This window comes from Larus michahellis, chromosome 1 (genome assembly GCF_964199755.1).
Source record: "Larus michahellis chromosome 1, bLarMic1.1, whole genome shotgun sequence".
Classification (NCBI taxonomy): domain Eukaryota; kingdom Metazoa; phylum Chordata; class Aves; order Charadriiformes; family Laridae; genus Larus; species Larus michahellis.
This window is the reverse complement of record NC_133896.1, coordinates 16,530,207-16,558,160: the sequence shown is the minus strand read 5'-3', so window position 1 is coordinate 16,558,160 and position 27,954 is coordinate 16,530,207. Positions and strand designations below refer to the sequence as shown.

The window sequence follows — 27,954 nt, the reverse complement described above, 5'->3', positions numbered from 1 at the left end:
AGATAAAACCGCAGACCTGGCTGTCAACCCCAAGGACCTGCCTTCCTTGAATTTCTTTCTCAACCATTGAACTGAACAAAGGTCCTTCCATATTTCCCAGATTTTATTTACTATTTCATATAATTTCTCAGTTTAGGAAGCCCTTTGCTTTGCATAGCAAATCACTTACATTATTTACACTGTGCTCATCACCAAGATCCAAGCGTCCTGTAAAGTACATTAACAGACGTCAGCAAAACCTGACAACGCCACAGAGATTTTTATTTTTCCATAATTAGTCCTCTCAATTATAATATTCATCCCATAACGAGTAAGGCCAGGGTCAGCATCATCTCCTCATATATTATTAAATCAGTTTTGCTGAGAAGGAATCCTATTATTAATTTTTTACCCTGGTGGAGTAACTGTTTAACTACAGGTGTACACCAGTAGTTCAGCAGTGACAGGATGTTTAGTTTCTCAAAGCACCATCTGCATTAATGACATTCATTCTCAGTAGCATATTTACAATATAAAACTGATATTGCTCTCTTCATTTATTTTACAAAAACCTTCATGAACAATAAGGATTAGTTCTGCAGACCCCTTCTCATCATCTGTCTGCAGCAAAATGATTCCAATTCCCTGAAGTCACCTACTACCAACTCCACCACTCCCTGCCTGGGCTAACAGACCTCCCAACTGCCCCGAGCTCCACGTTTCTGTAGTATTTAGCTGAACCAGAGCAAGGCAGCTTCTTGCTCTTTTGTCTCCCCACCTCCAGGATTTACATACCATGGCTTACATACTAGCAGCAGGGGTACAACGAAGGTTCCATCTTTACCAAGAAAGAGGCGTACAAAGATTTCCTGATCTTTTGCTAGGGAGTTTTGCCTTTTCTCAAAACTACAGTCAAATGCCTTATTTAAAAGGCTTCTTATTCCAAGTCAAAAAACTGTGCACACTGGAGCCCATTCTCAGAGTCCTTGGGCACTTCCACATCAACACCAGAAGCGATATTCTCATTGTTGGCAAAGCGGCTGTGTGAAAACACAGAGGAACTCCACTGCTCCGCATTATGTTTCTTCCACTAAGGAATGGTGGGACTACAGAAAGGCAGCAGCTACGACCAACATTATGGCTTGGGCTCCACCTTACTCCCTGAGTTCTCTCTCATCTCCCTCTTCAGAATTTTCTAGGATCGCTCCCCACCTGTAAGAATACCATCTTAGCCCCTGGCCCCACCATTTCAAAAGAACAAGAAAACCCAAACGGCAGCCTGTACACCCAAGAGAAACCCCAGCTCTATGACTGTCCCTCTTTGCCTGCTGCCTGGCTCTTCCACACATCCCACTCGTACTCTTTTCTCCTTGGAGCCTTCCCAGGCACAGAACCAAGAGCACTAAGATGCTTCAGTGGCCAACGGCAGTCATCACAAAGATGTTCAGCTTGATCGTGAATACCGTACTGGCAGCAACACTCCTTTAATCTCCAGAAGATGGTCCACCTCAGTGGTCTCACAATCTCCTAGGACTCCATGTGCACTTAGAAAGACAAAAAATTACACAAACTGTTTTGTTGGTGTTTTTTTTTGTTTTGTGAAGGCTTCGGTTTTTGCTGCCCATCAGCACTGTCTCAGCATATTGCACAATGTTTTCTTTATTATAAAAAAATGTCTTCTGTATCAGGCAGGAAGAAAGAAAGTTTTCTCAGGAGGCTAATGCGTACTATTGTCTGTACTTAGAGGTAAGTGGTTGCTTGTGTGGCCATCAGGAAGTGGGACCTAGTCAAATAAAAACAAAGTGTTATTAATTGGCTTGTCCAGAAATGGAGTCTCCCCTCCCTCCCCCAAAATATGCACTACTTTATTCTTGGGCATTTCTTGTATGCCTTTTGCCTGCTCTCCCAAACAAAAATTACACAAATCTGCTTGCCTTCCCTTCTCTCCCCCCACTCACGTAACTTTGCCAGCTGGCAAACTTTAACCAAATGTGAGACAAAGGTAGAAGTCTTAAAGGCTACCTACAGGCTTAAATGGGAAAAATAAAAGTAAGATAAAAATCAAGCAGCTCCTAAAGGAGCAATCCTATTGATGCCCAGTGAAGGCAAAAGTAAAGACTGCTCAGCTCTTTCACGCTGCTTGGCAGTAGCCTGCAGGCTAATCAGTAGCAACATTGAAGTCCTGCAGCACACAGCGCGTCTTCTTCGGTCAACAGGCCAAGCAGAAGAAGAATATGTGAGGGAGACTAGCGAGGCCTGGGAAAACATGTCATTTTTGTAGTAATATGAAAATAAAAAGAATATAGTAAGGACAACAGATGGAATGTAGCAGAGAAACCTCTAAGAGGCTTGGTTTCATTAATTCAGCTTCTTAGAAAACACCTTGCTCCCTTACGTGTTAGGTTTCCCAACTATTTTTAAAAGCTGTTGAATCTCTGCTCATATGTATGTCAAAGGGAGAGTTTATTGCAAGCATCTTAAACTCTGCTGGGACCAAGTCCCACAGTTGTTCTTGTCATCCACGCTCACGTAGCTGTACCACTTATTTAATACTGAAAGTTTTTCCTACCGATGTGGATTTGGAAGAGCCCAGTCTGAAACGGCAAAAAATAATTTCTGCTACAAATCTTCCAAAGCCATGTAAAATTCCTGCAATGTCAAATGATTAGAATTGTCACAAGTAGTAAAACCGTAGTATTTACAGAAGTATTACAACAAAACTCTACACTATGCTTACAAGGAATACAGTGCAGTAAATCGGTATGTAAAACACTGAGAAATGAACATAAAAAAGGAAACATCAAGGGCAGGGGGAATTCTAACGTTCTGAAATGCATCAATAAAAGCAAAACCAAATCTATTCAAGCAAACGCAATTCCCTCTGCCCAGCTTTCATGTGTGAAAATACACTCTGTGGGACAGAAATATCTACTTTGAAAGAGAGCTCTTAGTTCAAGGTCTCTTTACTATGCTTTCTTCAACTGAAAGCCAAGAAAAGTAGTAACTTGTAATCAAGATACCTTATTATGTCTTGACTACTAAGTGAATTGTCTTTTCAACTTAGTTTATTTTCTTTAAAGGAGCAAATCTTGCAGTACATTGACAAGTTATGCAAGGAAAATCCTCCCAATTACTTCAGATGGAAATTTTATCTCAACTTTTGGCACTGATTTAGCACTGGATCCCAACTATAGGAAATACACAGAATATCAGAAGTCAGTGTGTGTGTATATACATGTGTGTGTATATATGTTATCTATATCTACCTCCTTGCTTTTTCAGAAGTAAATAAACTATGCCAGAGTTACCAAAAAGGAATCAACAGGCCCTCAGAACAGCACAAATGGTATACTGGCACACAAAAAATGAGTAGCTTTCATTGCACATTTCAGTGCACACAAATGGCCGTTTAGTCTTAAACCTGCCAGAGGTTCAGGAATTCCCTGTAATTTATCCATACTATAATCACCATAAACAAAAAAAAACCCCGAAGCTAGTAGAACTTAAGAGGGAAAGCACTGATAGTTACCTGTAGTTGAAAAAATTCCACCAATAATGCCACAGAGCCTCACTAAGAACTGCCAAAAAGGCATGTGTTCTTCTGTCACCGTCACCATAAGTGAACTGATATCATATTTCATGAATATTCCTGACACCCCGTGGCTGCCAGCTGCATGGTTAATTACTCTTTCCTGAAAGAAGAGAGAGAAAAATTAGTTGCTTATTAGTCACAAGGAAAATAATACTAATAGATGTGATGACAAAGAGCTACTTAATCAGAGTTAGCAATCAACAGAAGACCAGGGAACACCAAAATAACTTTGGTCAGTACCTTTTAAAAGTCAAACATCATTAAATAACAATTTACTTTCCTGGTCGCTGGTCTTCTGTGTTGCACATCAGTGCTCACTGTCTGGCCCTGGTACTATCCTCTTGAGATTTGTTTACATGATCCTTTAAACAAGGACGTTTATAATTAAGCTGCTTTTGGTACCTCTAAGTGGGTAAGTGCCACAGTCTTAGTCTATCCAGTGAACTCGACTGCACTGGTATAACACAGTCCTCCAGCTCTTTCTACTTTATGCGCTGCTATTAATCACTTAAATCAGGATGAGACCTTCAGGAGACATTTAGGTTGTTGAACAGCCTTAGCTATGGCAGTTTTCCCAGAGGGTGTTTGTAGATCTACATCTGAATACTGCATTTAAGACTCATTAGGCTTCATCCTCCTTCCTTGGAGCATATCTCTAGATTCACATGCCACAGAAGATTTAATTGCTGGTTCTTAAAAGTATCAGGGAAGACCCTAAACTAGAGCATATCATAATGGAAATCAGAAGCTTAAGTTAAATTAGACCAATGCCTTTTTTTTTTTTTCCCCTTCAGGGCATACTTACACATAGGTCACAATCCATTACTTTGATAGAAAAGAAATAAAAGGAAAAAGATCAAAATCTCAAAATTTCTGAGGTCTGAAAACCGAATACCAATATCAAGCTTCTTTTCAAAATTTTTGTCAGTCAGCTCATTTCAGACAACAGTCACACAGCAAGAAATACACCTCGATAAAAATAATAACTAACTCACCATGACTACTCTAAACATACCAGAGTCCACAGTCCTAACCCAAGAACTTCTATAGTTTCTTCTTATTTACCCAAATTCTTAAACCAAAAGATCCCAAAGGGAAGAGTGTGGCTGATACAAATCTCTACTTTTTAAAAAAGGTTTCAGAAGAAAAAAGCTCAACACAATCTTAAGTTTCCTTCAAAAGTCTGCTACCATTTTGTTGTTAGTGAAAGCTGTTGATAAATGCACTGCCAGGTAAGTCTGGCTGAAAATATACAAGGGCAGCAGAAAAGAACATAATTGACTGAAGACAAACTCAGCCATGTCTAGGCTAATAAGAGTAGAGAAGACAGACAAGCAAGACTGAACAGAAAAGCAATATATCACAGCTCCACTTCACCTGTAGATTTAACAGTCTGTGCTCAAAAACCATGCAGAATATAGCACAAAAGAAAAAGCAGACTATCGCTTTGAAATACAGATTAGGCAACTTCTCCAGTCAGCTAAAGCTGACATAAACCATACTGCTTCTTTTGCTACCAAACCAAAGTAAAAAGGAAGGCAAAATAACGTATCAGTTATGACACCAGGTCACAGAAACTCTGCAATGCTTAAATAAATAAACAAAAACCAACCCAAAAGAGTACAGAATGCTTTCTGTATTTCAAGAGCATGACAACATTCAGCATTAGAGGATGGACGATCAGGGACGCTATGAAGGAAGAGAAGACTGAAGGTAGTTAAACAGAACCTTGCTGTTGGCAAGGGACAAAAAAATTATTTTCTTGTTTGTTTTTCCTCTACTGTTTCCCTAAGCCTTATTGGTCTTTTGAAGTCAAATGGTGAAAAAAGAATATGAAGTTAAACAGAATGCCCAAAACTCCACCCTCAAAAGATACAGAATTCTTTTTCCGCCACCCCTTTTGGTCTGCTTCTAGCTTCTATTGCTGCACATAATTTAACTGTTGGTTGCCAAAACCATGAGATCTCAGGCATCAGATCTCAGGTATCAGTGAAGCCTCATTAAATCTTTTTAATGTAGATAAACACAGTATATCAAACATCAACAACAGTGGAAATGATTCTGCCCACACCTTTTAAACTCTGCTTCACAGTCTGTTCACCACTGGCAACTAAACCTCATCGTATTCAAGTTTTAGCTGTGGCGAGCTGGCCACCTTCTTCCAGGTCTGCATACTCTTATAAAATAAATGCACTAAGTTGTTCAGTGTTAACTGTTCTTAATAGCTTTTCCCAGCTCATCTGCTAGGGGTATTTGGCTTCCAAAGATAAACACAAACAAGCTTTACAGGCAACAGGCCTACCTACTGAGAGAGCAAGCATGTAATGCCACCTTACCTCCATATTCACAACTTTTTCTCCTAAGCAACCTGTGACTGTGTTGCAACTTTCATAAAAAAAACACATCCCCCCAAGAAAATAAAAGAGCTAACTAAGACTGCACAGTTAATTGACAGAAACCATCTCTACAGCAGGAGAAAAATTTCATACAAGATGAAAAAAAATGCAATAAAGAGTAAGATAAGCAGTTGACTGATGCCCAGAAGTTTAAGGAGTGCCTTCTTTGCAGAGAAAACATGAAGCAGAAGATTGCTAGACCAGCAGGAGATGGGAGTATATTGCATTATGAAATTCCTCTTCATTCCTCTCTTTGCTCCAGTTTTCATGAGTTTTAGAATGAATCTTTCCCTTCAGCAGTCTGCATGTCCCAAGTTGACCCCTAAGATACCACCTCTATCCTACTTCCCCTAGCTATATATTTTTCAGAAGCACAGCATGGAATCATGAGGAAATAAAGATTTTTCTCCCTTGGAGAACACCACAAACTGTATTACAGTGAACTGCTATGAAATCTCCGAATTTCCTTTCAGCCCAAGGCTTCCTTCTTAACTCTTGTTTTATCTGTCATTTTTAATTAAACTTTTTGCAAAGATTTTTTTCTTTAGCTTTTGAATAAAAGATCAAAACAGAGTTCAGTATCTGGAAATAAGACATGTAACTGGTACACACGAGGCCTTTTCCTTATTTACAGCAGTCTTTAAAATTAGTACCTTATGATTTGCCCATATACTATGTTACAATAACTACGTTCTGTATGGATTCAGAATTAAAAGCCTCTCCAAGCCCATAAGTGGAAGCTCTCTAGCCTGGACAGTAATTGAAGTTGGTGGTTCCACAAAGGTTACACAAGAGAGCTGAGAGACAGAGAAGCTTTCTGTGTGATTAGTTTTTCATACAAACTATCTTTGTTTCCATTTCTAACACTCCACAATCAAGTTCATGACATTCATGTGAGCTGTGTTTTTTGGTTTGCTTCCCACATGGACAAAAAGCTAAAGGTGGATTAAGCATTTGTAAAGCTACACACAAGATTACAGACCAAAAAGATTACCGAGTTTCACCACCACCACTATTAACATCCAGTGAACTGGAAATGACTGGATATCTATTATTAACTCTAATACTAGAGTCCAGATCTACAGATGCAAAACACTAATGCAAGAAGTCAGCACGTGTCACCAAGCATATATATTTTAGCATCAGTATTACATTATTTACAGATAAATCCAGTGCATCTTCTACAAGTCTCTTCACACTAGAGCTTTCAAAACCACGGTACAACTCTCTGTTTCCACATTTGAGCTTCTGTTAAGAACAATCACTGTTTGATTTTTCTCCGCACAGTATTCTCTTACTTCTACTTACTCTTTCTGTCACTGAAAACTGATGAGTTTCTGCTGAAATTTTATACGTATGGAGTTTGGTTGGCACAATTGTGATAAAATATTGGAACATCTGGTTGTCTAGAAGAAAACAAATCTCACTGTTGAATTATGTACAGAGTGAAAGACCATCTGAGACATTCACAAATAAATCAAACCAATAATACTTAAAACAGTTAATCAGCTAAGCCGTTTACACTAGGGACATTCTTCAAGGAGTCACAGCACTGACAAGACTATTTCAGCACCATCTGCACAAACAACGTTAGTTTCCATGGGCAAGGCCTATGTCACATTTGTACTCAGAGAAATTTACATTTTACTTATGTAATGAAAAGATTCATTAAGGTCAGGCCACTCAAAGCTTCAAGTGAAATGCATAGATAGTGTTTTCCAGGACACTAGAACCGAACAAGTTTTACACAGTCAAATTCTGCATGATACACACATCTCGACAGTGCTTTGAATAGATTTTAGCCATTGAATTGTCTATACAATGCTGGAAGCCCTTCTAAACTGGTTACAGTTTTTCTCTTGATTAGACAGACTTCTAGAGAATTATTCTAGAGCAATCAGCGTGCTTACGTATTTATGATTGCTCTGTCTTTGTGCAATTCCCTAAGAGAACAAACACTGATAGACTGAAACAGTTAGTTTCAACAATCCTACACCCTTCTGGCTGGAACAGCCAACGGACTGACTGACTTTGAGACAACAGCAGCTTTAGAAGATTCTGGGGATCGCTCTCATAGAGAATGCAAGTCAGAGGATGAGGCATAGGTAGCTCTGTAAATTAGGTTACTAAACTCCTTTATCTATATCCGAGGAAACAAAGTGATAAACAAACCCTTCCTGTAGTAGCCTCACAAAATACACTGTGGAAGTGACAAACCAAATACAGGAATAGAATCCAAGACTCATGATGCCATTTTTTAAAAACCAAATCAGACTTATTTTTCCCCATTCCCATTATGACAACAATCAGATCTATGATTTGCTGCAAAATTCTCTGCAATATGTTCAGACGTACTGTAACTTCAACATAACACAAATCTGGAAGAAACTGCAAATCAACTTCAGTGAAACAGCGAAGTACAGCAATACTGATATTAAAAAGAAATCGTCCACTTAAGATGCCATGTAGCTAGCTGAACACTGCATTGCCCACTACCAAATGTAGCAGGACATGTTGTTTGTAAATCACAACATTCATGAAACATGATAATATTTTAGATGTAATTATTGGAAAAAATATAAAAACCAAGACGCTTTTTTTAAACACACAGCACTTACGATCTGATGCTATTTTTTCTGTTCCATCCAAAGGATTAATAATTCCTGGAATAAGCTCTCCAAATGACAAATGATCTATTCTGTGAGAGAAGTTATAGGCTGAAAGACAACACAGAGGAATGAAAAAACAATTTAAAACTATGAGATTCTGTACTCTTTGCAGAGAAAGAGATGCACCCACTTCTCACATTGGAAAATGCCTTATTTAGAGTATTTCAAACAGTGGCGTGCATTTCATTGGATTTATGCCTGTGACTATATCAACACATGTACATGTTTCAAACAAAACTCAAATCCAAAATACTTAACAAAGAAATTCAATTTCTCTAGAAAAGAACTTCTAAAACAAATCCTAACTCTATCTGAATCAACCCTGGAGTTGAAGAGAGTTAACATTTCATGACAGAAAATTTCTAGTTGGCCTAATACAGAAGTTATTCTACAGTTCAGGTTCTTGTATGTAACAGCATTAAAGAGGAAAAATTCATAAATGAAATGTACAGAGGAAGCGTAAGGCAACTACCAAGTTACTACATTGCCTGATTTTGCAAAGATATTTAAACTCTGTAATATTATACGCTTGTGTTGACATAAATTCATGGGCAGACATTTGGAGGTTTAACGAACACCAAGTTCATTTTTCACAGTACGCTACTTTTGCCTCACACTAAGTACAGCTGCAACACGCATTTAGTATCTGGACTCGCAACCTAAAAATGAAGTTTATAAGGACAAAGGTCAGAAACGTCTAACCTTATAAAAACAGATTTTGCAGGAAATAGGTAGCTTGGACAGAAATACGGGAATTTCGTATGGTATCTCTGTTACAACAAAATACGTCCGAGATTCCTGTTATCATTACTGTAGAAGCAACCTACAGGTAATACTAATAGTGTTAAATGTATGAAAGTAAGTCACTACTGAGTAATAACATTGCAAAGAATATTCTTCACTTTCTTCTACAATGCAATTGCCCAGCTAGAACATCTTTACAACAGCAAGTTATATCAACATATGAATTAGGAGACAGCAGTCTGAACAAAATGATACTCGTTTGTATGGAGATGATAGAAATAACTTACACTCGTGGCTTACAAGGGCTGCCAAGTGTGCATGGCCTCGAGGGTGTGGTATTGCCCTAGAGAAAACAACATATGTTTTATGAAAAATTTGTTTAATGAATCCACACAAAAGACACAGTTTTCCTAAACAGAACTATGTAGAAAAACTACCTCTCCCCCTCTATTTCAATAAATACGTTTTTATATATATATATTAAAAAAATATGTGCATATATATAACATAGATGTTTAAATATATAAAATATATATGTTTTACAAAGTTTTATCTATATAAAAATCATGTGTATCTATATTAAAAAAACAACAAACATGACATTTTTATTATTGCCAAGCACAGAAAGACTCAATGACAAGGTACGGGAACATTAGACTCATGAAAACCCTCTTACACAAAATTAGTGTCTTGCATTTTTAGAAATGTCAAACACACATCAAGTCACTAGGCTACTAGAAGAGCCACCAAGGCCTATCACATGAAAATCTGCTGAACTGCTCGAGTGACTAACGAAAACTTTACTGTACTTGATTTATGGATAAGCAAGTTAACTATGCTCTGTATTTGCTTCCTGACTGAGCAAGTTAACTTCAGGTTTGGACACTTGTTTGTAGACCTGCCAGGAAAGTACAATGCAGAGACTGGTAGCAGCACGAAGAAGGGGAAAAAAAGTGCAACTCTGTCTGGAAAGTAAAACAGTCTCTCAGACACACTTCATCCCTACCAGTCCCACCAATAATGCTGGAAATTTCCCTATTAGCTTGAGGTAAATCATTACCAAATACATGTAAGTTTTGGAGAAACAGAAGGTGAAGAAAGACAATGAGATCAGTCAAGATAGGACTACAATAAATAACCAGGCATAAGGTACAGAGGCAGACAGTGAGAAAAGCCATTAAAAAAAAATCTACAAGAAGAGAAAGAGCAACTTAACAGAACTACAAATGTAATGATGAGCAAAAGGAAACAAAGGAAAGCAAAAGATTACTCAGGGTTGCAGAAGTAGAGACAGGAAGAGAGAATTGATGGCAGTACATATGAAAGGCTGAAACGATCAGCTCTGAAAAGGGCTTAAGAAGTTGGACATCTAGGGGTAAATCAGAAGAGGTGGTACAAGACCAGACAGAATGATATTTGGAGAAATACCCATATAAAGACAGCAGCTGGAATTACATGTCGATAAATTAGACAGTACAGACTGCATGCTAAGATCTCTGGTGACAGATGTGACAGGAAGGCAAGCGAGGACAGCAAAGCTGGAGAGCACAGAGAAAAGCGAACACAAGTTTGTATGCAGCATATATAAGCTAATACCATTGCCAAAGCGTATCAGAAAGTCTCTCCTCAAATCAAGATGAACTGGCATTTAGCTCCCTAACTATGGTTCTATAACTATGTTATCTCAGCACTGAAATGGCACATATCTACACCTCATCCATGTTAGTCAACTGTGTACTAAGAGAAAGGAGAAGTTTGGACCGGCCTAAAGAATGGAGGCTAGCACAAGCAGTCCACTCTACATCATACACTTACAGGGGACCTATTTTCAAGAGTTTTCACCCTGTAAAACCCTGTAATTCATAACCACTACATTGCATGCAATAATGCACTGCATTGTTTTAGTAACTTATGAAGAAATTTGGTTTTAACTGTGCAAGAAGAGATACCACATGGAAAATAATACCAAGCGTGTGTATGGGAAGGTTAATAAAAACCAGTCATTAACTCACAAGTGTAAAAACATAGACACACATACACGTGCATGTACTATATATAATGTAGAAGTCAGTTATTTTCATTTATTGTTTTCAGGAATTGAACAGAACATACTTGCCCACAGTTATGTGAAAGTTCCCTGCCACTTTATTGACGTAGAGATGACCGTGAATTCTACATGCATCTGGAGACTGTAATGAATTATCTTCCCTGTTTAAACAAAAACAACATAAAGAGTACTTGAGAATATTCACTAACAGAAATAACAGCAGTACAGTTAGATTTCTTTTTCCTAGCAGAAAGATACAGCATTATCATCTACCACTCCTTATTGTATTCTTCTGGAATTATAGCAGGGATGTTGGAAGTGAAGGAGTCTAATAAAGGTCAGTCTGATGAAACCAGTAAGCTTTGTTCATACTTGTATTCAGAGATCCAGCCTACAAAGCTAACTTATGACACCTGAACATGTGAACAGAAAACATAAGACTGTAAGTATATCTTGCTGCCCTGGGGATTTTTTTTTCCCCAATTACTTCTACCAAAAATGGTTTGTTGGGAAACTTTTAATGCTACAGTGAACATCACAAAATGTATTAGTCACATGAACAACACCGTAGCAAGAACAGCTTTTAACATTTATTTTTTATGAAACCTTCCTCTTCCCACGTTTGTTGGGGTGTCCACAACTCAAAACGTATCTAAATCTACTCCTTAAACACATCTCAAGCATAAATACCATCTCACATACCGCACTAACAAGTATCACAGAGGCACAGAAGGACTTAATGACTCTGAAGACACCAACTAAATGAGAAAAAATATTTTTGAGCCCTCTTTAGCCTTGTCTTAGGAAGAAAGGATGTATTTGGTCCTCAAACAGGGAAATTACAACATGGAACGTGCATACAGGATTTTTGGTGTTTGTTTTGTTTTATTTATGGCTTGCTTGTGTAGAGGTTTTTTGTTTGTTTGTTTTTAAGGGGAAAAGAATTTCAGCTTTCATGTAGAAAGTGTTTTCCAGGGGGGCGTGGCTAGGAGATAAAATCACATAGCATCTAGATTCTGGCAGACAAAGCCTCCTATGCATTAGCCTCTAAGCATTTTGTGCACAGCTGGAATAAAGTGTAAAGAGCATGGTTTCTCCACACAATTTTAACAGTGCTGTCTTAGACCAGGGCATTTACTAACAAAACGCATTTTTATTCAAAGGTTGATTCTTTTAAAACCATAAAGTATTAAGTCACAGCTAATAGCAGGACTCCTTTTTTTTTTTAAAGTTGCTAGACAGAAAGATATTCTTCCATTAAAAAAAGGACTCTTGTTTAGTATTGCTTTGGCATTACTAATTCACATTAAAAAGGAAGCATCAGATAAAATGGACTAAAAAGGTGTATGCATATATTTATGTGTGTGTCTGTATTATGTATACATATATACCTATAAATACACACACAAAACCTGTAAACCTTCTCCAGGTTGGAAAACCCAGAGGTTTTCATGAAACAACAGCTCTCCAAAGCAAGTACTGAGTATACTAATTTAAAATGCAATAAAAAGCAGTAAGGTCTTCTTTTCTTACAACCTTATCTTCGGGGGGGCAGAATCATAGCCACAATAAAATGTGAAGTCTAATTAAATAGGGCATGGAGAGCGGAATGACAACACAACAAAGCAATTTTTCTTACCGTGGTGGCAGTGCTGTAGAAGCACTTTTAAAAGCACTTTTGAATATCACATCTTGAAGAGAGTGCTCTTCCTGCAGCCTACTCTGAATTACCTGCAGCATCCTACAGATTACACAGACAAGTGTGAAAGCATGCAACAGTAAAACAAAAAATAACTTGACAATTAATTATCAGCTTCAGTTGCAGGTTATAAATCAAGAAGTTAGTAAGGTTCGTGTCAGTATTAAAGTGGAACAATAAACTTTGAGAATGATATTTTATACAGAGCTTAAAGCTCTGGTGTTCACAGCAGCGTGTTACTAAAATACCAAAACTGGCCACATAACCTGGCTTCACGTTCTATTACAAGATTATTAGTATAGTGATCACACACATAACCAAGCTATTCCAGTTTAAATGATAAACAGCGCATCAATTATATGAAGTTACATGAAAGTCCCAAACTCATTTGCTTTTGCAAGAACATGCCAATTTGTTACTATGGTTCAGCTTTGACATTTAGATATCAAGCTATCTGCGTTACGCGTCTGAACCTGTAATTAAAACTTGTGCTACCAAGCATTCGTTTGGAAACATAAATTGAGTCCATCTTGGCTTGCAACTGCATGACCCAATTCCACAAATAAGTCCAAAGCCAATTTTTTACATAACAGAACTCTCAAATCATGAGAAAAGCAAAGTAAATGAATATCTTTTCACAGGTTTGCACTCTTAAATTACAAGCAAGAGCTGTTAGACCCAAGGCATAGTTGTGTCACGTGACTCTGGTGTACCTCAAAGCCACTTCCAGTACAAGTAATACAAACCATAGGCACGCATCTCAGTGCTTTACCTTTGCCATTCCTTTTGTTGTGGGCTGAGATCAAATACTACCTGAAACAAAAATAACACATCTAATAAAACATGCAGGAACCACTGAAGTCCCATCCATGAAACCCAGAAGAGAACTGGGGAGTGGGAAGTTACAATCAACTTCACACTTGGTACCACATACTCAAGTTTATGAAAGGACTTCGCACTTTAACACATTTAGTGTTCAAGTATGGAAATTTCTGTCCCTCTCCCCCCAGAATTATTCACTTGTTTGCATTTATAACTTCAGCATCTTTTCCTAAAGCTCTCATAACTCAAGTCATCAGTCTCTGCCCTTCTAGCCTTTGACTAACATGGGCTAGAAGAAGCAGTGAGTGTCCGTTTAATTCTAGTTGATATAACTGACATACATGGTTTTGATGCAAACAGCAATGAAACAGGCAGAGAAGCAATCTTTGAAAACAAGGGTCCAGGTGCACAAGGGTGCAGATTGTTTATTTCTGGGGTCATCCCACACTGCGTACTTCTTTAAGACAAGCTACGAGATCTGCTATACTTCAACCAGGGCAATAATATCACCAGTAACATCTGTGCACAGAATTCAAATCTATGTGTTAACACTGACGTACTCCAGACAGTAAATTCAATTGCAATTAATGCTCAAACCTAGCCAGAGCTATGGCCCAAAGAGATCAAGTACAGGAAGTTTCCTCTTTCTAGGATTATAATCACTGGGGCAACTGCTAGCATGCAGCAGCTACAGCAGCGCAGAGATGCCTGTCCAGACAAGAGGAAATGTTTCAAGGAGAACACACAAAAACAAGCTCCTTCCCCTTCCCGAGCATGTCCTTCCATTCAGCCATCTCCTCCTGCTCACACACAAGTAGGAATTTGAACAAAACTGTTATAATTTAGATTATCGTTCAGTTATTAGAGAATGCAATAATTACAGCAGAAAGCTACATTCTCTAATAGGTTTTCTGTAAATTATAAATTACTTTCATACAGCATAATTACTTCAAAGCTTATCGTGCCATCAAAACCATTTGAAGAACACAGACTTACACAGTTACAGAGCCTTCAGTTCACAATACAGAAATTAAAAAGACACTAACACAATTTACGATCTTTAATGCCATTCCACATTATAAGGATATCATGGAGACTTTCTACCCCTTTTTAGAATCACAGTATTCTTCTAGTTTAAAAGCAATTACATCAATTCTCTTTTTATGAGAGCTCTGATAGTTTTCCTTCCATATCAAATACTGTTAGCACTTATCCCTAGAATTTGCACATGTAAAAATAACTAGCTGTAGAAATCACTAGCTTGTTAAGAAGCACTGATCCAGGAGTCTGCTGTATTCAAATCTGCTGTATTTGCAGAGAGTGAACACACAGAAATTCCAACGCTAGCCTTTTTCCCTAGCAGATTCCTGGAGTAAGCACTGCAGACCTCACTCAAGGATCAGACAATACTTGGGAAGGCTCTGTGCAGCTCAACTGCGGGATAAAAAATACAAGCAAGCCCAGTAGTGCTCCACATCAAGTAAAGAGCAAACTGCTTTTTAAATAAAAAGGGAAGAATCAACTTACTGGTTCATAGATTAGCCCATCTGCAGAGGCGACCATTGTTTCTGCTAAATCCAGAACATCAGCCCCCACATCTATTTTAAACAGGGAGAAAAATATTAAGAGTCATACAGATGATCATAAACAAATAAAAAAAAAGGTTCAAGTTAAAATGAAGTTTCACAGTACAGTGGCAAACTTTCAGTATAAGTTTACTGTTCCCTGTTAACAAAGTCCAAACCAAAAGAAAAACAAACCTCGCAAGAAGCAGATTACTGGGAGGTAGGGGGAAACCACAGAATCCTACTTTCGACCTATCCTATCAGAGTATCATCAACTGATGCACAGTGACAAGAAACACACTTTTCAGATTTGCAATATTTTCTCACTGATGCAACACCTTCAGAGATGTATGAACCACATACACAAGCTTTCTAGGATCTGCTGTGCATAAGTATTTTTTCCCTGTTTCATAAGCACTGAATCCGAACCAAGTCTAGTCAAAACAGAGGATAAAGTTTTATTTCTCAAATTAAAAAAAAAAAAAAACCAAACACAATTTTCAATATTTTTTATGCTAACTGGAAAACAATTGAAAAAAACCCAAATTTTAAGAGTTAGAAGGGATGACTTACGAATTAATACTTGTGAGACAAACACAAATTGTATGGTATTGATGTACCTTACAATTAACGCAAGGTTTAACCTAGACAAAAAAAGTCAGTCTTGAAGATCTGCTTGCGTTCCTGGTAGAAGTAGTATTCTCTCTCTCTTTCTCAGTCCAGGACAACCAAAGCCAGACCATACAAATAATGGTTCATTACCCAAATGATGTCAAAAGAATAGTAAGCATTGTCTTTAAAAGGGAAGGCATTTGTCTGTTCATCAGGAGGATGAAATTACCTGATGCTTCCAGTATTGTTCAACAAAAGACCAGGTTTATATTTGCCAAGTTCATAAATAAATAAAAGTTGTGATAAATTCCTACTGCTGAGTTGTGTCTCACAATGAGCTTTTAGAATATTCCAGCTAGAGAAAGAGTGGAACAACAGGATCCCTTTTTTGCTGACAGGCAAAAAAAAGTTCTGAGATGCGAATGAGATGGCATAAATGCATTTCTTCACATCTACCAGTTCTTTCAGTGAGTCATATGCCATCCAGATCACTACATACCATCAAGATCAGAAGAAACCTCACTGTTAGAATATTTTGAACAATATCCAACTGTATTGCAAGTAAATGCATGTTCTGAAGAGCTTTTAAAGTGTTTCAAAACTTTCACTGATGGAATACTTACATTGACACCTCATGGCAACTGTAATATCAATATTGATTCTTAACTTACTGGAAAGAAAAAAAAAGAGACAAAAAGACAGTAAGTAACATTGAGTACATGTATTACTAAAATTCTCAGATTACTTGCAGAAACAGTCAAATAACAAAATTTACACCAATAAACTTAAGCTGTTTAAAATTTGGGTGAACCAAGATGGACTTCTAATTATTAAAGCTTCGATGATCGCTTGTAACTTAAGAGATAAAAGCATCAGATTTCCCTGTTGAATTTTACTATGAAAGTTTTAAGATACTTTTTGGAAATATTCTTGACCCAAGAGTTTGTCACACTTATTAAGAATATATAGGTTTCAATATTTTACACACTTTTTTTCCCCACACAACTACAACGGTGCAATAAATTCCACAGAATGCAGTGGATCAGGACAACGTAGGAGTTACAAATTTAAACTAAGTAAATACTTGAGCACCTTCCTCCTGTTTTGTCCTTAAGACAGGCCATAGTATTTCCAATCCCAATCAGAATTCCTCAGGACAGTGAGATTTGGGATCGGACTGAGAAGTTGCTAAAAACGGTTCCCAGAAAATGCTGCCATGTCATAAAGATCGTTGGTTTTGCTAGCACTGCTTCTTCAAAATGCCTTTGATGTTAAGATCTTTATCCTGAATGTTTCCACAACGAGGGGCAGTAAAACATAGTTCTTCCCACCAGAGCAAAAAAAAAAAAAAAAAAAAAAACACAACAACAAACCAAACACCCCCAAAAAAAATTTATGACACCGAAAGTGTGACTGTGTGGCATTCCCCAATATTCTGGGCATTTCCTATTGGTTTTTGTGTTAGTTTCACACAGTCCTATCACCTCCAGGGAGGTTCTTCTGGGAACTTAGCTGACCACAAACAAATCACATAAGGGATTCAACATTGGCTCAACTTGGGATCAGATATAGTCAGTAGACAGGAGAAAAGCAATTAAAGTGATACCAATCTCCATTGGCTTAAATTGTCACAGAACCCCAGGCTGAGTGATTAGCTCACAATCAAACTAGAAAATCTGCAACAGGACATCTCCGAAGTCCCACAATAGTCTCTTAACCACCAGACTGTCCTTCCCATGTGATAGCTTCACTAGGGTAAGGACCCACACTAGCAAAGATCTAAGTGTGAAACTCCCATCTGTCTGAATGGATTTACTCTAACTTGAGGTTTTGCTGCATCTCCCTTAAATTTCTCATATTTTTTATTTTTTCATTACAGAAACCTTTGGTATTTCTGACATACAAGACATCCAATTAACAGATGTATCTTTAGCTTGTTACCACAGCAACTAGTCAAACAGCTTTTAAAGTTGTTTCAGTTCCAGATGCATGATATTTAAAGGTGTTCAGTGCCCAAAGTCTCCATTAACTTCACACGGACTCATGGGTGCCTGATCACCTCATGAAGAACGGTGAACGCAGTCCAGACAAGCACATGAAACCAACCACAAATATACCTTCAGCCAATCTTGGAGGCCGTAACTGTAGACAAGATCAGTAGCAATTTCTAGATGACGTAGTCAAAGTTTTTAAGGTTCACCTCCAGCAGCACGAAGTATAATGGCAATATACTAACTGTAGAAACTAGAGTAAGCATCATGTGAATCTGGTGGGTTTACATAGCTGATGTAAACCCACTGATTTACATATCCTAATATAATTACAAGCTGATGTACATATTACAGTGTCCTCTGAATTGTTAGCAAATAATTTCTCAAGGGACTCCACCAGCAAACCTACACTATTTTGACTTCTTCATTGCAGAAATCTCTATTTCTCTTCTTCACAGATTCCAGAAAATAAAAAACTCAAATGAACAGAAGAGAAGATTCAAGTCCCTTTAGTATTTCATTTTTAATTTCAATCATAAATTGCTTGCAAGTCACATGAACATTTCAAATCTATTCTTTCCTGAAATAAACCTAATTTAAATTTTTAAAAGGAATTCTAATGGATAAAAATTACCTAGTAAAATCCTTGTCTACTTCATATTCATATTTCATCCATGTGTCCCGATACACCGTGAACTCCATTACAGTCAGGAAAGCTATCGTTGTAAATGCTATCAGAGAAACTGAGTGGTCAAAAGAGGAAAAAAAAAAGTTTATATTGTGAGAAATATTATTCAGAAACAGCAGAACAAAATTCTAACATTCCAGAATCTGAGCATTACCAGTGCCATACTGGTATCTTTGATTTACAAATCCATAAGCTGCTTTTAGAAAAATGTTTTCACATCTACAGTATTTGCTTTTATTTAGGAGGAGGAAAGAACAAGTCCTACCTTTGCATCAAGAATGAACTTTTTACATTAAGTACAGTCAAATACTAGAATGATGGGGAGGCTGTGAAATCCCTATGCAGAAGATTTAAGAACAGGCTAGATCCTCCTCAGCATATAGAACAAAATGCCCACAAATCACTGTCAGGGATGGTCTAGGCAAACTCAATCCTAAATTCAAGCATGAAAGGAGAAGGTGCACCCTGAAGTCCCTGTAAGCCTCCACTTGTCCAAAACCTAAGTTTTTATAACAATTTTTTTTATATCTAGTTTTAGAGCCAAGAAGCTAGCAATATACCACATTCCTAGAAGCGTTCAAGGCCAGGACGGATGGAGCTTTGAGCAACCTGGTCTAGTGGAAGGTGTCCCTGCCCACAGCAGGGTGGCTGGAACCAGATGATCTTTAAGGTCTCTTCCAACTCTAACCATTCTGTGATTCTATAAATACACATTACATGCACTGTCCAGTTAGAAAAAGGTGTGCTGATTATATTACTTGTGTATAGCTGTACAGTCAGGACTCCTACCCTAATATTTCAAACAGTTCTCCCTCTGGTGATAAGTAACATGTAGCCATCGCCTCTACCAACAGCTAAATAAGTGAAGAACTGGTTTGAAATTATTCTTAGGAAGAAAACTAAATGGTATGTTTTCATGGTATATGTGCCTCGCTTATCTCCAAAGCAGCCTATTCATCACGTTTGCAAAACTGTACAAAATATTAAATCACAGCTTTTGTTAAGTTGAAAAAAACTTCAGTTATATAGAACAGTAATGATTTGTACAGCTTGACAGTATACGTTTTCCATCTGCATGCTGTGGAGTATTTCTATGGAGTCTGTGAAGTGCAACTTGAGAAAAAACAAGCCCGTCGTTGATAGGCTTCAATTCCTACACAGCGGTCTACAGCGCAGGGGCAGCAGCTGGGACATGAAGGCACTGAACTACGGGATTAGAAAATAAAACAGTGGCTGCAGCATTGACTATCGCGTTGAACAGCAACATTTCAAGTTCTAGCTTTCAGCTGAAGCTATGTAATGATCACATATATGAAGACCTTCAGGTCAATGCATAGCGTGAAAGCAGATGCACTAATCAGTTAACTACTCCGGCTAACAATTTCCTTTTGGAGGCCAGTAGGCCAGACTCACCCTAGCTATGCAATAGGAAAGCTGGAGCCTTACTATCTATCCAAACGCGAGGAAACAATTAGAGCTATAGCTGCTTTCTGGGTAAATCTGAGGAAAGGTATTCACGGATCTGAACAGGAAAACGAAGTCTTGTAGAATTTCCAAAGACAGATCCTCTTTTCTGAATGCTCTCCCAGCCCCAGAGCTGGAGTCTCAGCCCATTTGAGAGACTGGTACTTCTTTTCCAATGGGTTTTAAGGCACTGAAAGTCCGAAAATAGAGTCTTGCTATGTTTTGTATCCCTATCACATCAGAAAATAAGCCTGGCACTTTAATGCTGAATGAAATGGGAATACTATATTAAAATTTTAGAATGGCATAGAATAAGACAATCCTATATTATCATTTATAAGGTTACTGGGATAAACCAAAGAATGCTAAAATAACTTCTGGTGTTGAGAAATCTTTAAGGCACCCTTCACCGAAGTGACGTTCTCATGAAGGATGGCGCTATACTATAAAACAAGTAATTTTTAAGCATTTAATGTTTTTCTAAGAACTACAACATAGAAACTACTCATTTGCTTTCTCAGGAACTGGAACTAACATTAGCAAAAACTTATTTAATCAGCTCTCCAAGATTATTTTATATATATTAATCCTCTAATCATTAACAGCACAATTCAGGAAACATATCAAAATAATACAGATCCTTGTGATATTTACTTCTACACAAGTGGCGTAATGACTTCAGAGGCTTATCTGTAGATTGTAATTGCTTCTTGTACTTTTTATTCAACTGAGTTTGAGACATAATTGCACATGAGAGAGACTTTTGTCCTCCACTTCAAACTAACTGCTAGCAGTTTCCTATCTAACTGCAAACAATTTCAATAGATGAAGTCACCGTCTCCAGATCAGGCTACCTCTAACCCAACCCAACTTAGAGGTGCAATTTTCTGTTCAGATACATATAGAAAAGGTACTTCTTACAGCTATGCTTTTTGAGAGAAGCTCAAGTGACTAATAAGGACAGTACAAGCACATGCCCTGGAGTAAAGTGTTTAGTTCTTCAAAGGGCTTTCCTTACTCTTACAATCAACTACACCTTCAAAACAAAAAGCTTTAGAGAGCTGCTCTTCATCCTGGTGCTTAACTTAGTCAGCTCTTAGACATCTCTGGAGAATGTTTTTCATCTTTTATGAAAGCACAAAGCTGAATCCAGCCTGCATTTCAGCTCATGCTAACACAGTCTCACACAGAAACCTGACAAGGAGAAAAGGACTTAGTGAGACGACAAATGAAAAAGTTATTATGGCCTTGGCACAGCGCACTTCCAGTTGTAATTGGTTAGACGTTTTTACAGTGAACCTTAAAATTGGTTTGAGTCTCACCTGTTCTACACAAAAATCTCCCTTGCAATGAGTGATGAATGCATCTATTTGGATAAGATACTATACCTTTACTTAAAGGAAGCTCTGTCAATCCACGAAAGAAATCAAGAAACCAATTTTGGCTAGTTTCAAATGAACACAGATGCCTGCCTTCCTCCTATTGAAGCTTCTATTCCCAAAGCATGCTAGAGTGAACTAAGAGCCAACATGAATCACGTCAGCATCTCAATAAGGCCTACCTGTGCCTCCGCTCACTGAAGTCTCCACATAGCTTTCAGGAACCTTTGGAAAGGCATCCAATTCTTTCATCAAATTCAGGGTCTTCTTCCGATTCAGTCGCCTCATCTTCAGCACACTCCTCTACTTCCTCCTTCATATATTCCCTCTGATTTGAGAATAAATCATTGTGATTAACATACACAAGCAGTATTACTCAAACCGACTGGCTATAATCAAAATGCAATAATAAGGCAATAAAATCTAACAAATATGTTTTAAAGAAACACATGCTAGACAACTGGATGGTCACTCTTGCTTCAAGATAACTGTTAAAATCATCCCGGACACTGCTGCTTACATTCCAACCACATCCAGCATATTCACCATTTAATTACTATGACTACTATGACTAATTTCTTTCTCGATTAAATTCTTATTGGTATTGAATATACTGAATTTTAAATAAAAAACAAAAACAAACAACCAAACCCTCAGTCCTGAAGTAAGCTTGCTAAACAGACCTGCCAATGCAAGGAAGTCACTGACTTAGCAGGGAATACCTAATAGGCTGCATAAACTCGGGTGGGTGTCAAACTGCACTGGGCTCCTGTATTCAGCCAATGTGGACACATGTTATAGGCTAAAGGGGGAAAAAAAAAAAGCATCTCACATTTTCACAGCTGTAGAATTTTATTGCCATAATAAAATTAACAATTTCCCCTCTATAAAAATTCCACCCGAAGCAAATTAAGTATCAAATCCTAGCTCCATCCTTCAGAATCCTTTTTGTTCATGACATGAGCTCTGCTCTTCTTGGAGTCGTTGATACATGAAGCAGCAGGATGCTGAGAGAAGCAGCCTGCCCAGGAAATACTGTCTTAAACTGTTTCCAAAACATGCAAATATTCTCACAACCCAGTCCCGCCATTACGCTGCGTGTTTTAACAAGCTGGCACTGCTGTTTTCCTTCTGAGGGAATGTTGCACTTTGACCAGAATTTCTGAAGCTACGAAAATCATCGTGCGTTTACTGTATTCTAAGAATACATCATATTATCGTCCCCTATTTAAAGGCACTAAGGCAGGCAAGCTAGCCTACACTGCCAACGTGCGAGACGATCCTCATCATCGTCTTGTAGAAAAATCTGTTAACTCATCTCCCCTCTTTCACGAGCAAGTCAAGTCTCCAGCATGTCCTAGTGAAATTACTTAACAGCTATTCCCTGCTCTGCCCCTCCCTGGTGCTGAGCAGGCTTCATACCGTGCAATAACAAAGGAGTAGGCTTTACTGGAAAGGGAAATTCACACATGAAGAATCACGATCTATGCCTGCAATTTCCTCACTACGCAAATTCGCTTTCAATCTTAGTGAGAAGATACAGACTCTGCACTTGGCGGAAGCATCAGTCAAGTCAGCCTGCAGAGACAAACAAAATGATTCTCTATGTGTTGCAGAGGATTCAAAGAAACCACAGTTAAAGTGGGCAGAGAAGATAGGTGCTGGAACAGGATTTCAGTTATATAGCTTCAAAACAAACAAAAAAAAAAAATCAGGGAAGCAAGGTCCTGTCCTTACTACACTACATAATTGTGCTTTAAAGAACTACCTCAACTCCACTCAGAGTAGCTTAAGGAGAAGTCGGATAACTTAGGAGCAGATATGGCAAAGCAGCTGCTTGGACACAATGACTGGAGCCATAACATTCCTTAGCCCAGAGGAAACATCAGACAGGCTTGCCTGCTGTCCTGCACTGGAGACAGCACTGAAGTGAACTTAGCATGGGTTCATTTTCCACATGTCTTCTCTGCCACCACATGTATAGGAGCACACCATAAAGAGGTACAAGATAAACCTAGAGAATCTGAGAGCACTTTACCAAGAAACTTTCTAAGTCATCCTGCATCAGTGAGTATGCAGATTTTTGTAATCTAGCTAGAAGTATTCAAGTTGTTCATCTGTTTCTTTAATCCCACTTATACAGACCTGGGACAGACAGCTGATACCTCCCCCCTGCCCATCTCACCACACGCGCCTCAGAAACACCAAGTATAAAATTTGGAATCCACTGCTACAAAAGTAAAGTATTACAAACACAACAGCTGTTATTATTATTACAAGCTAAAAAAAAAAGAAAAAGCATCGCGTAAACGTCACTCAAGCCCAGAGCGACAGCAACTCCGACACACCGGAGGGGCTCGGGCAGTCGCCGCTTGCTCGGACAACTTGGAAGCGACGCCGTTATCGGCGCCGGTGGGCGTCCGACCATCCTGTCCCACACCCGCGGAGCGGACCCACGCCGGAATCCCCTCCCGGGGGCCTCACAACGCCGCCGGCCGACCCCCACGCGGCTGCCCAGGTCGAGGGAGGCCCCGGGAGGCGGCGGTCAGATCGGAGCCCACACGCCCGTGCGGGCTGCCGCCGCCGCCCTGAGGCGGGCGCAGGCCCGCAGCCCGGCACCGGGCAGCCACGGGACGGGACAGGCCGCGCCGCGGGACGGGACGGGACGGGACGGGACGGGACAGGCCGCGCCGGCCGCCTCTCCCCCGCCCTCCCCTACCTCTTGCTTCTCTCGCCGTTACCCAGCGCGGCGGGGGAGGCCGGAGAAGGGAGGGGAACCGCAACGCCGTGCTCGGCGCCCGCCTCCCTGACCATGGCAGCGCCCGGGGCAGGCTGGCTCCGCCACCGACACCCGGCGGCGGCGGCAGGCACAGGCCGACGGGAGCGGCAGCCCGCGCGCATGCTCGCCGCCTCACGGGCATGCGCCGCCCGCGGCAGCGCGGCACCGGCTCAGCGGCAAGGAATAGGCGAAAACACGCGCGTTTAAGGAAAAATGGCTGTTGTTCCCCGCCTGCGCGGCGCGGAGAGGCCCGCAGCGGATCCCTCAGGTGTCTCGGGACCCGCGGCCTCCTGCGGCGCGTCCCCAGTGTCATCACTGCGCTACAGCCCGGCTGGCAGCGGCGATACTGTTGTAGAGGCTTTGGATATAAAAGCAGGTAATGCATGAGAAGAGGCAGTATCTTCTCTGAGCTTAACTAGGAGCGGAAAGGCTTTAAGACATTGGGCTATAACAGTGGGGAAAAGGCAGATGTTAAGCTCACGAGCCAGTCTTCAGATCTGAAGCGAAATAAAGTAAGAGAGCTCATTTGTGCCCCAAATACCTGTTCTTTTCCCTGTGTTGGTGGAGCCAATATAAAGGCGCTGCCTCTCACCACAGACCTTACCCCCTTAGTAACAGCACTGTTAGTTTATCTCCAGATGTTTTCCTTACAACTCGTTCTCCTCTATGCCGGCATCCCCTGTAGTCTTTACAACTATGCTGCTACCAAAACAGACTTACAAAGTCAATTATGAGGTTATGTTATGTGACTGCCACCATGCCTGCAAGTTCACGAGTAGCTGAGCCAACGTAAACATCATCCTACAGCCAAAAGGCGAGCTCTCCGATACCTTTGGGAAGTACTAACATCTTAGGTGACACTAAAATTATTCAAGGAGAAGTACTCCATATAAGATTTTTTAAAAATAATTTAAAAAATTATACCAAACATTTATATTGATAGATCAGAAAGGACAGAGACTGAAGACTCCAGTAATTTTTGATAATGAGGCAAGCAAGTAAAACCCACACCCCAGAAACACAGTGATGAGTTTCACAGCATTAGTACAGATTGTCTCTTTTTAGTGCTTTAGAGGAAAAAGTAGATCCATGACAAAAGAGTCTTAAGTAGCATGCCAGAGTATATACAATTTGAAGAAAACAAATCTTTGTCTGGTTATCTACAGCATTTGAGCACGAAAGGAACCTGAAAATGACAAAGTTGTATTTTTGGCTTTTTAGGGATAGGCAGACAGTGGGTTTCAAGGAAGGAAAGAAGACAGCAACACGCTGATGTTGCCACTGAGTTCTGATCAGTCTGTTTTGATCATTTTGGCAACTATAACAATAACTGGATCAGAGAGTCAGAAAGGAAAAGGGGGTGAGAGAACGATAACAGAAGAGATAAGTAACTAGGCCAAAAATACGTTTATCTGTGCATGCGTTCCCTCATCTCAGAAAGCGCAGACAGCTTTAGGTACAGCACTGAAAGTTCTTATATTGATGTGCCAATGGTTGTAGGGTATAATTCAGCAGCCAGAGATTTTGCTGGCTAAGCCCTATTTTCCCTTGAAATGCTCTCAGCACTGGGGCCTGGAAAGAGCAACCGATACATCTGGTTATTAGCTGTGCATCAGAGATGCTCAACAGATGTTCTCACAGGCTGTGAACTAAGGCAATCCAATCTGCTCACAGACAAAAATGGTTTTGGCGTTAGTGCTCAGTGCCACATTGAGATGCCTCTTACAGAGAAGTGGCATGGGACAGAACTGCTTGCAGCTTTGCACCATTACAGTCGTATTTTTAACTACAGATGTCTCTATAGGATTTTACAAGAGAAAACGCAGTAATCATTTTTCAGAAATTAAGAAAAATTGAGAAAATTATATAGCGCATTACACTGGCATTATATATTTGACTGTACTGTGCTAAAGCGACGCAACAGTGATCATACTGCATCCATCACATACCAGACTATTCCAGTTCAAACTGTGCTCCTTTCCTTATGCCCCTGCGTGTTCGTTTTCTGCTCTCCCGATCACACCTCAGTGGTGGCAGCCTACGAGCACCTGCCTGAAGGGAGCAGGGAAGGAGGAAAAACCCAGCTGCCACGCAGGCGAGCCAAGGGGCTGGCCCGCTGCTGCTGCTGCTTTATACACATTTGTTTCACTACGGTATTTAACAAGATCCCAAAGCACCCTGAGACTTAAGTGCAGTCATCTATGTAAAAATACAACTGCCTTGCCAAAAACCCCAGCACTTCTTAACACTGATGATTTATGAAGTCCCTTGATGTGTGCAAAGAGGGGAAACCACATAAGATGTCTCATATCTGTACAGTTTAGCAAACCACAAATGAAGCAGGACAGAAAGAAAAAGAAAAAAAATCCCAGGAATATTAGGCTACGAAGCGTAGAAGACGGTAGACCAAACAAGAGGAGAAAACGTAAACACGCACAGATTCCCCACCTGCGCTTCAACACACTTCAGCGTCGACATGCTGGAAACCATATGTGATACACACAATTAAAAACCTGGCTAAAGTGTTTTGAGACTAAACCCAGGCCGTTTTCTGCTGCTACAGTCGCCTGCACAGGTGTTTCACGACGGCTTGAAAAGGCGCTTTGAAACCGTTCAGCGAGAAAGGGACCGGGTCGCAGGAGCGCCCGGGGGTCACTGGCAGCGGGGATGGAAGCGGCGGGGATGGAAGCGGCGGGGAGGGGGTGAGGCGAGGCGGGGGTTGGGGAGGGTGGGGGAAAACAGCCGCTTTACCGGAACGTGGAGGCATCGAGGTGGCATTTAGGCAGGAGAAGGAAATGCAGGTGCAGAAGAGCACATATGGAGATGAGGGGGTGGGAGTGGCGGGAAAGGGGGTGGAGGGGAAGAAAATCAGTCCTGGGGGCCGGGCGGTGAGGACTGCAGGGACTGGGAGGGGTAGAGGGCGAGGGTGGCGGCCACCAAGGGACAGTGAAGGCGTTGAGGGGCGAGAGTAAAGGAGAGCGGGCCCCGGAGCAGCCGCCGGACACCACAGAGCGGCGATGGCGGCGGGAGGTCCCCGCGGCCAATGGGAAGGAACCACGCTCGCAGGAACCAGAGCGGAGAGGCAGCCGGAAGGGGGCGCCGCCTCCTGTTGAACCCTCGCCGGGCGCTGGGGGGAGCTGGGCGCTGCCGTCGCTGACCCGCAGCCGCGATGGTTGGCAGCGTCCGCCCTGTGCCCGGTGAGAGCCGCGGGCCCTCTCGGAGCTGGCTGATCTGCGCTCCCGCCGTTCCCGCCTTTTACCTCAGGGGCGGCTGCTCCTGACGCCTTTTTGCTTCAGGTAGCGGAGCTGTTTGATCACAGAGGGATTTCGGCCTTTGTGCGTCCCCCGTTTTAGCGGATGCTTAAAACCGGTTATTATAGTCACAGGTTGCCACGGATCTGTGTCTCCTGCCGGTGAAGTAGCCCCGTGCCGGCCTGCCCGGCGCAGGGCTGGCGGTCGCCGCCGGGCCTGAGGCGGTCGCCAGCCCTTCCCGCGGCCAGAGGTGCGGCTTCCTTGCCCAAAACCTGGA

At 40.5% G+C, this 27,954-nt stretch overlaps 1 protein-coding gene across 3 annotated transcripts; it reads right to left on the bottom strand.

Moving 5' to 3' along the window:
• Window positions 1–85: 85 nt before the first annotated feature.
• On the bottom strand, window positions 86–27,200 carry ERGIC2 (ERGIC and golgi 2). 3 transcript variants are annotated; one of them, XM_074582919.1, is made up of 14 exons: window positions 27,178–27,200; window positions 21,830–21,975; window positions 18,751–18,859; window positions 16,749–16,795; window positions 15,476–15,546; window positions 13,899–13,939; window positions 13,067–13,168; window positions 11,493–11,588; window positions 9,668–9,723; window positions 8,586–8,684; window positions 7,276–7,373; window positions 3,509–3,671; window positions 2,549–2,628; window positions 86–1,762 (listed from the first exon to the last, which is right to left on the bottom strand). In XM_074582919.1, the coding sequence occupies exons 2-14, from the start codon at window positions 21,933–21,935 to the stop codon at window positions 1,697–1,699; spliced, it is 1,134 nt and encodes a 377-aa protein (XP_074439020.1). In that variant the 5' UTR covers window positions 21,936–21,975; window positions 27,178–27,200; the 3' UTR covers window positions 86–1,696. The 3 variants fall into 3 exon arrangements, with proteins under 3 accessions (XP_074439020.1, XP_074439104.1, XP_074438952.1); XM_074583003.1 differs by lacking the exon at window positions 27,178–27,200 and adding an exon at window positions 26,875–27,073; XM_074582851.1 differs by lacking the exon at window positions 27,178–27,200 and adding an exon at window positions 24,367–24,552.
• Between the last annotated feature and the right edge of the window lie 754 nt (window positions 27,201–27,954).

Bases quoted from the DNA above. Each gene is read 5' to 3' on its own strand.
- ERGIC2 (XM_074582919.1), bottom strand. From the start codon at position 21,935: ATGAGGCGACTGAATCGGAAGAAGACCCTGAATTTGATGAAAGAATTG. The intron at 16,796-18,750 runs GTAATTTTTATC...TTTTCTTTCCAG, and splicing joins GTAGACAAGGATTTTACTAG to TAAGTTAAGAATCAATATTG. The intron at 1,763-2,548 runs GTAGGAAAAACT...TTATTTGACTAG, and splicing joins GCTCTTCCAAATCCACATCG to GTCCCACTTCCTGATGGCCA.